The sequence below is a fragment of the Oncorhynchus nerka genome, linkage group LG22 (genome assembly GCF_034236695.1).
Source record: "Oncorhynchus nerka isolate Pitt River linkage group LG22, Oner_Uvic_2.0, whole genome shotgun sequence".
Lineage (NCBI taxonomy): Eukaryota > Metazoa > Chordata > Actinopteri > Salmoniformes > Salmonidae > Oncorhynchus > Oncorhynchus nerka.
The window spans coordinates 84897756-84907044 of record NC_088417.1 but is presented as its reverse complement, the minus strand read 5'-3'; the positions used below and the strand labels follow the sequence as shown (position 1 = coordinate 84907044).

Here is a 9289-nt window from a genome sequence, read left to right as displayed (position 1 = left end):
TACCGTGCTGTCACTGTGTTTTACTGCACAACATGGGTCATGTCTTCAGTCTGTGGTGAAGACTAGCAAGGTATTGTCTTCATAAGGATTTATCTGAAACACAGGCTACAGGTTTATTTGACATCCATTTATTCAGGTATAAAAAAAAAATATATACACATACATACAGTTGAAGTTGAAAATGTACATACACTTAGGTTGGAGTCATTAACTTGTTTTTCAACCACTCCACAAATGTATTGTTAATAAACTATAGTTTTGGCAAGTCTGTTAGGACATCTACTTTGTAATTTTTCCAACAATTGATTACAGACAGATTATTTCACTTATAATTCACTGAATCACAATTCCAGTGGGTCAGAAGTTTACATAAAGTTGACTGTGCCTTTAAACAGCTTGGAGAATTCCAGAAAATTATGTCATGGCTTTAGAAGCTTCTGATACATAAAATTGAGTCAATTGGAGGTGTACCTGTGGATGTATTGCAAGGCCTACCTTCAAACTCAGTGCCTCTGCTTGACATCGTGGGAAAATCAAAAGAAATCAACCAAGACCTGGTTCATCAAAAAATCCTTGAGAGCTATTTCCAAACGCCTGAAGGTACTATTTTCATCAGTACAAACAATAGTACGCACATAACACCATGGGTCCACGCAGCCGCCATACCGCTCAGGAAGGAGACACGTTCTGTCTCCTAGAGCTGAACGTACTTTGGTGCGAAAAGTGCAACTCAATCCCAGAACAACAGCAAACGACCTTGTGAAGATGCGGGAGGAAACAGGCACAAAAGTATTTATATACACAGTAAAACGCGTCCTATATCGACAACCTGAAAGGCCGCTCAGCAAGGAAGAAGCCACTGCTCCAAAACCATCATAAAAAAAGCCAGACTACAGTTTGCAACTGCACATGGGGACAAAGATCATACTTTTTGGAGAAATGTCCTCTGGTCTGATGAAACAAAAATAGAACTGTTTGGCCATAATGACCATCGTTATGTTTGGAGAAAAAAGGGGGAGGCTTGCAAGCCGAAGAACACCATCCCAACCGTGAAGCACGGGGGTGGCAGCATCATGTTGTGGGGGTGCTTTGCTGCAGGAGGGACTGGTGCACTTCACAAAAAGATGGCATCTTGAGGGATGAAAATTATGTGGATATATTGAAGCAACATCTCAAGACATCAGTCAGGAAGTTAAAGCTTGGTCGCAAATGGGTCTTCCAAATGGACAATGGCCGCAAGCATACTTCCAAAGTTGTGGCAAATTGGCTTAAGGACAACAAAGTCAAGGTATTGGAGTGGCCATCACAAAGCCCTGACCTCAAGCCTATAGACAATTTGTGGGCAGAACTGAAAAAGCGTGTGCGAACAAGGAGGCCTACAAACCTGACTCAGATACACCAGCTCCTTCAGGAGGAATGGGTGAAAAATTTACCCAAGCTTGTGGAAGGCTACCCGAAATGTTTGACCCAAGTTAAACAATTTAAAGGCAATGCTACTGAATACTAATTGAGTGTATGTAAACTTCTGAAAAATAAAAGCTGAAAGTCATTGTCTACTATTATTCTGACATTTCACATTCTTAAAATAAAGTGGTGATCCTAACTGACCCAAGACAGGGGATTTTTAATAGGATTAAATGTCAGGAATTGTGAAAAACTGAGTTTAAATGTATTTGGCTAAGGTGTATGTAAACTTCTGACTTCAACTGTGTATATATATATATATATATATATATATAAAAACGTCTTTCAAATGGCACCATATTCTCTATAGTGAACCACTTATGACCAGAGTTCTGGCTAGCAGTTGTGCACTAAATTAGAAACAGGGTGTTCTTTCAGATTTACCCAGTGTAACCGACTGCATTTGGTGTCTACCTTCGGACTGGCCTCATATATATATATATATATATATATATATATATATATATATATATATATATATATATATATGCCATTTGAAAGACGTTTACAACTTTGTACAAGGACATACGCAATCCCAGAAGTGCTTGGCACAAATAGGAGGAAAGCTAATTACATATAGCTACGATGCTCAGTTTAGACATCAGTACACATACACACACTTGTGGGAGTGTGTGTGGAGGGAGGAGGGGTGGACTTCTGGGCCATGTTCAGTAAGCAAATGTTGCAGATAGAAATACTGTGAATTGTTTGTTGTACATATCTATCTTAACGTGCCCTGGGGTGTATTACACAGATTGTTGCAAAACTTTTTGCAACAAACCATTTATTCCAAATGGAAAAAGGGTTTCTATTGTAAAAATTCAGGTAGGTCCCTCCATGTTTAGATTTGGTTCTTAAATGTTTTCTGTGGCAAGACGTAAAGAATATACCCCTGCTGAACATGCCCCTGGTCGAGTTTCCAGTAGACCACCTATTTTGTCAACAAGGTGGGTGACCAGAGGAAAAGTTTGTAAGGAGATGGTGGTGTGTCAAGCACTGGGAATGTTTACACTAGTAACCAGGGCTGTTAAAACCTCTGTGTTAGAGGTGGTGGTGGTAGGGTTTATAAAGGGTGTTTACCTGGTACACAGGGCTGACAACTTCCTCTGTTACTGGGTTAGAGGTTATAGCAGGTTGGGTTTTTGGGTATGGGTTTACAAAGGCTGCTTTTTAGCCTGGAAAACAGGGGTGTTGAATCCTTCTCTGTTCCTAGCGATCTCGATGGCAAAGAACTGGATCCTGGTGGCTGCAGGGACAATAAGGTCATTGTTAAATACGCATGATAACTAAAAATCCTGGTGAATATTCATTAAAAAAAGACAGAAGGCCCGCATACGTATGCTCCTAATTAGTGACAACATTTATTGTGTAATAGTGACTGACAATACCAAATATGGTGTTTTCCTCTGTGTAGTCCTTCACACAGTCAAGTCGTAGCAGAGTCCCGTAGTTAAAGTCCTCCACCACTCCGTCAAACTGGTTACAGAATGGACGCCACTTCTATTGATGCCAATACAGAGATGAGGTTAGTTTCTCTCACACACACACCCACTCACTCTTCCTCCGTCCCTCTTTGTATCTCTGACTCCTGTAACACACATTGTCCTCTACCTCTTTGGCCTCTGCCGTTTTGAGCATGTCTGGGTCCAAGTTCTTAATGTTGAGGTCTGAGAAGGATTCTTTGAAGGATGTATAGATCCGGTCATCCACCGTGGTCAACTTCAGATTACTGGGGTTTACCGACGAGATCAGCTACAGTACACACACATTATTAGCTAGAGGGGAGAGGACTAGATCAGTGCAATGTGGCTGCAAGTATTGATAATATGCTCCAACTGGTGCAGGTACTTGTGAGTAAGAGAGACTCACATTGAAGTAGATTTCTGCGTGATTGTAAGCCTTCATCGCCCACATCACTTCCAGTTGAGGCTAAGACACATGCACCCACACACAGGTTAGCTAACTGACACTACAATTATACTGTGTTGAGTGTGTCAGAGGATGGAAAACCTCAATAGACCGTGTGTTGGCAACTCACATCGTTCCCATAAGCCTCAGCTGGTAGAGACAGCGCCTGTGCGGCTGCTGTAGCTCCCTCGACACCCTGAATGACATGATATAACAGAATCATTATAGTATTACAATTGCTCCTTTACACTAGCTTTGGGACACAACACAGGAGTCTGTATTGGTTGGAGTCCCTGAGATGTGAATCGTTCTGGTGGGTGGCAATAAAAAATAACCCAACCAAAATACACCAAAAAATGATTTCCTGTCAACGAAAGCATATAATCTCTAGGAACTCGATTTACCAGACGTAAAGTCAAATGTGACCCTCAATATTAAAGGTCTGAATCCAACTTTTGTCCGAACTACACCAAGTGTGTGGTTTAATGGCAGCCCGCTGTCTAACAGGAATAAAAGTTTGATTCAGACATTTATTTGATAGCGAGGGACACATTTCACTTTACATCTGGTAAATCGAGTTCCTAGAGATTATATGCGTTTGTTAACAGGCATTTACTTTTTGGTGTAGCTGGCTATATTTTGGTAGGGTTATTTTCCATCGCCACCCACCAGAACGATTCACAACTCAGGGAGTACAACCAATACAGACTCCTGTCATAATACCCATAAAACTTAACAGTCAAACAAGGAAATGGTTCTAATTGTTTTTCCATTATTCATTTTTCCTATAGGATTTTTAGCGTGTTTCGTGTTAGGCTTACCCTAGCGTGATGTTTTGTTCAAACTGTAAATTGTTCTAGGTAGGACAATATAGTCGCCTGTATTTGACATGCTAATTATCTGCTAATGTGGCTGTTATAAAGAACCACAAATGCCATGATCTGGATGAGACTCCAGAGTCGAGGCAGAGGTTAGAATCTCTGGATTAACCATATAATGTTAGCTAAATGTAGTAATTAGATGTGCAATATTTCTTAAAATTGATAATCCTGTAAACTGTCTAGTGCAAGTTTTAATGTGACAATACCTGTTAGCAAAGGTGTCCGCTAGAGATGATATGTAGGAGTTTGCAGAAATGTGTAGTTTTGCATGGTCTACTGATGCTAATTAGCGTTTTCGAATAAGAGTAAATAGAGCCATATATGTGTGTGTGTGTCACCTTGTCCGAGAGATATACATGGTTATCAAAACGTCACGCCAGGGTAAGCCTACACAAAACACAGCCCTTATTTTAGGTGTTCTCTATGGGAAAAATGAATGGCGGAAAAACGATTGAAACCATTTCCCTGTTTGACCACTAGGTTTTATGGGTATGATTACACCGCCACTCTATATTGTGGTAGGTATTTTCCATCGCCACCGACCAGAACGATTCACAACTCGGGTAGTCCTACCAATACAGACTGCTGATGTTGTGTCCCAAAGCTACTTCACAGTTCACATCCTAAATAATACGACGAAATGTTGTCATTGGCATTATCAATCCAATATTACTGTTATTGCTGAAGTCTAATAATGGTATTAAAACATGTTCAATTCAATCAATGTTGTTCCCGTTTAGGAAAAGGCATTACTACAAATAAAAATGCAGCATATACTTTAAGAATTCATATACAGCTACCATCTACCGGTATATGACATGTACATTAAATTCAAATACAGTTATTCAACCGTATGGATTCTCACCAGAGAAGCAAGTCCATTTCCCGACGCCATAGCTGTAAACCCCTGACCCGATTACGTCATATCGTTCTGCTTAAAGGGCCAACGCCTTGTCTCCTTTCCTACATCTGCTGTGACATCTGGGACTGGTTAAATCTAAATTCTGGTATTCATTGTTCACCATGTTGCTTCTTATCCACTTGTTGTCAGATAGGCTAGGAGAGGGAAGGAGCTGAGGAGTGTAAAAGAGAGGAGGAGACGAGAGAGAAGAGAGGACGCACTCACATCCTCCCATCAGTTTCCTTGATATCTAGGAGCGCGCTTAAATTGACAGGCGTCCGCCCATGGAACAGGACTGATGGGATTTCGGAATGCTCGATCTGTTCGCGTCACTAGCTGGAGTGTTATTTCGTTGATGACGGCGGATTGATTGGCAGGTAAGATTAGATCATTTGATTCCATTGTATTTATTAGTTACGTTTATAAAGACATTACACTTGACTAAGGACTGTTGTAGTCTAGGTCGGTCTGAGTGGTAAGGTCGTCTGGGAAGGGTTAATAATAACCTATATCCTTTTGTCATGGGGTCTATTCAGCACCTTTCATGTAAACAATTCAAGATATTGTCTTCCAGACCGCCTCTCATTCCCCGTCGTGCGAATTGATCGATGAAAGGCCGCATGACGTGCTTATTATAAGCCTACTGGATAGGGAGGATATAATATGATAGGCCATTACAGTATGTGATGTAGTACTAATAGTCTATAGCCGATATGAGTTTATGTTCATCTGTTGCGTCGATGTTTATCTATTATGAGGCTATATTGTCAAAAAAAGTTTTATCATAACAATAAGGCAAATATGACTCCATGAAAGCCACACCAATAACCGTTAGCCAGACAAGCCAAGGTGCATAGGCCATCAGGCAATTCTGACAAAAGCCAGATGGGCTGCACCATTATTTTGGTGTGTGGGCTGATCACATATTTTTTTAAATTCAGTACTCATTCTAGGGTTTTTCTTTATTTGTACTATTTTTTACATTGTAGAATAATAGTGAAGCCATCAAAACTATGAAATAACAAATATGGAATCATGTAGCAACCAAAAAAGTGTTAAACAAATCAAAATATATTTTATACTTGAGATTCTTAAAACTAGCCTCTCTTTGCCTTGATGACAGCTTCGCACACTCTTGGCAGTCTCAACCAGCTTCATGAGGTAGGCACCTGGAATGCATTTCAATTAAGGTGTGCGTTGTTATTAATTGGTGCTATTTCTTTCCTTAATGCGTTTGAGCCAATCAGTTGTGTTGTGACAAGGTAGGGGTGGTAAACAGAAGATAGCTCTATTTGATAAAAGACCAAGTCCATATTATGGCAAGAACAGCTCAAATAAGAGAAGACCGTCATTACTTTAAGACATAAAGGTCAGCCAATGCAGAACTCGGAAAGTTTCATCAAGTACAGTCGCAAAAACCAAAAAGCGCTATGATGAAACTGGCTCTCATGAGGACCGCCACAGGAAAGGAAAGACCCAGAGTTATATCTGCTGCAGAGAATAAGTTAGAGTTACCAGCCTCAGAAATTGCAGCCCAAATAAATGCTTCACAGAGTTAAAGTAACAGACACATCTCAACATCAACTGTTCAGATGAGACTACGTGCATCAGGCCTTCATGGTCAAATTGCTGCAAAGAAACCCCACCAAAGGACACCAATAAGATGAAGAGACTTGCTTGCGCCAAGAAACGCAAGCAATGGACATTAGACTGGTGGAAATCTATCCTTTGGTCTGATGAGTCCAAATTTGAGATTTTTGGTTCTAACTGCCGTGTCTTTGTGAGACGCAGAGTAGGTGAACGGATGATCTCTACATGTGTGGTTTCCATCGTGAAGCGTGGAGGTGTGATGGTCTGGGGGTGTTTTTCTGGTGAAACTGTCAGGGATTTATTTAGAATTCAAGGCACACTTAACCAGCATGGTTACCACAGCATTCTGCAGCAGTACGCCATCCCAACTGGTTTGAGCTTAGTGGGACTATCATTTGTTTTTCAAAAGGACAATGACCCAACACACCTCCAGGCTGTGTAAGGGCTATTTGACCAAGAAGGAGATGACCTGGCCTTCACAATCATCCAACTTCAACCCAATTGAGATGGTTTGGGATGAGTTGGACCGCAGAGTGAAGGAAAAGCAGCCAACAAGCATATGTGGGAAATCCTTCAAGACTGTTGGAAAAGAATTCCAGGTGAAGCTGGTTGAGAGAATGCCAAGAGTGTGCAAAGCTGTCATCAAGGCAAAGGTTGTCTACTTTGAAGAATCCAAAATATATTAAAGTTTTTTTTTTTAGGACATTCAATTTACTGTTGGATGGCTACTAGCAGTGGGTATTATATTTAAGGTTAGCGATCTAGTTGATGTGTTTTAAGTTTCCACTCCCTCGTGTTGAACTCCAAATGAATTAGCCTATGAAATTAGTGAACATAAAGATGTATGTAATTCATCTCTCTGGAGTCCTATTTTTACAGTAAAATATAGCAAGTATAGTCTAATTGTCAACCCTAACAGAATTCATGTCAATCACTGGATTAGGTTGAACAAAATAGAGAAAGAGAGAGAGACCGCATTAACTGCCGTGGGATATGTGCCAAAAGCAACCTTGGGAAAATCCTCTGCATTATCATTAACAGCAGACTCATACATTTCCACAGTGAAAACAATGTATTGAGCAAATGTCAAATTGGCTTTTTACCAAATTCCCGTACAAAAGGCCATGTATTCACCCTCCACACCCTAATTGACAAAGAAACAAATCAAAACAAAGGCAAAGTCTTCTCATGCTTTTGTTGATTTCAAAAAAGCTTTTGACTCAGTTTGGCATGAGGGTCTGCTATCCAAATTTATTTAAAGCTGTGTTTGGTGAAAAACATATCACATTATAAAATCCATGTGCACAAACAATAAGTGTGCGGTTAAAATTGGCAAAAAACAATTTTCTTTCCATCGGGCTGTGGGGTGAGACAGGGATGCAGCTTGAGTCCCACCCTCTTCAACATGTATATCAACGAAGTGGCGAGGGCACTAGAACGGTCTGCAGGACCCAGCCTCACCCTACTAGAATCTGAAGTCAAATGTCTACTGTTTGCTGATGATCTGGTGCTGTCCCCAGGCCCACAGCAGCACCTAGAGCTTTTGCACAGATTCTGTCATATATGCCATCAAAACTAACATAAAATTTGACATACCAATTAGGATCTGGCTAAAAATACTTCAGTTATCAGAATCAGTTATTGAACCCATTGCCCTTTCTGGTTGTGAGACCTGGGGTCTGCTCACCAACCAATAATGAACTAAAAGGGACAAACACCAAATTGAGACCTCATGCAGAATTATGCAAAAATATATTCTGTGTACAACGTAAAATACCAAAAAATTGCATGAAGAGCAGAATTAGTCCGATACCCGCTAATTGTCATAATCCAGAAAAGAGCTGTTAAATTCCACAAACACCTAAAAGTAAGCGATTCCCAAACCTTCCAGAATAAAGCCATCACCTACAGCGAGATTAATCTGGACAAGAGTCCCAAAAGCAATGCAAACACAATGCAAATAGTCCGGGTAACCATTTGGTTACCCGTTCAGGAGTCTTATGGCTTGGAGTCTTACTGTTGAGAAGCCTTTTTGTCCTAGACTTGGCACTCTGGTGTCGCTTGCCATGCGGTAGTAGAGAGAACAATCTATGACTGGGGTGGCTGGGGCTTTGACAATCTTTAGGGCCTGATGCACCCGGTCAGGATGCTCTCGATGTTGCAGCTGTAGAACCTTTTGAGGATCTCAGGACTCATGCCAAATCTTTTTAGTTTCCTGAGAGGGAATAGGCTTTATCGTGCCCTCTTCACGACTGTCTTGGTGTGTTTGGACCATTCTAGTTTGTTGTTGATGTGGACACCAAGGAACTTGAAGCTCTCAACCTGCTCCACTACAGCCCTGTCGATGAGAATGGGGGCGTGCTCTGTGCTCCTTTTCCTGTAGTCCACAATCATGTCCTTAGTCTTGGTTACGTTGAGGGATAGGTTGTTATTCTGGCACCACCCGGCCAGGTCTCTGAACCTCTCCCTATAGGCTGTCTCATCATTGTCGGTGATCAGGCCTACCACTGTTGTGTCGTCTGCAAACTTAATGATAGTGTTGGAG

At 41.0% G+C, this 9289-nt stretch overlaps 2 protein-coding genes across 2 annotated transcripts in view; one reads left to right on the top strand and one right to left on the bottom strand.

The window, feature by feature from the left end:
- Window positions 1-106: 106 nt before the first annotated feature.
- On the bottom strand, window positions 107-5233 carry LOC115121366 (protein PBDC1-like). Its single transcript, XM_029650436.2, has 6 exons — window positions 5119-5233; window positions 3503-3568; window positions 3334-3393; window positions 3076-3216; window positions 2853-2964; window positions 107-2710 (listed from the first exon to the last, which is right to left on the bottom strand). The coding sequence occupies exons 1-6, from the start codon at window positions 5146-5148 to the stop codon at window positions 2619-2621; spliced, it is 501 nt and encodes a 166-aa protein (XP_029506296.1). The 5' UTR covers window positions 5149-5233; the 3' UTR covers window positions 107-2618.
- A 15-nt stretch (window positions 5234-5248) lies between these two features.
- The window catches only part of LOC115121363 (dematin-like), a 42437-nt gene continuing 38396 nt past the window's right edge, over window positions 5249-9289 (top strand). The window contains exon 1 of the mRNA XM_065006832.1: window positions 5249-5531. The gene's annotated coding sequence lies outside the window, so the exon portion shown is untranslated. The remainder of the gene's footprint in view (window positions 5532-9289) is intronic.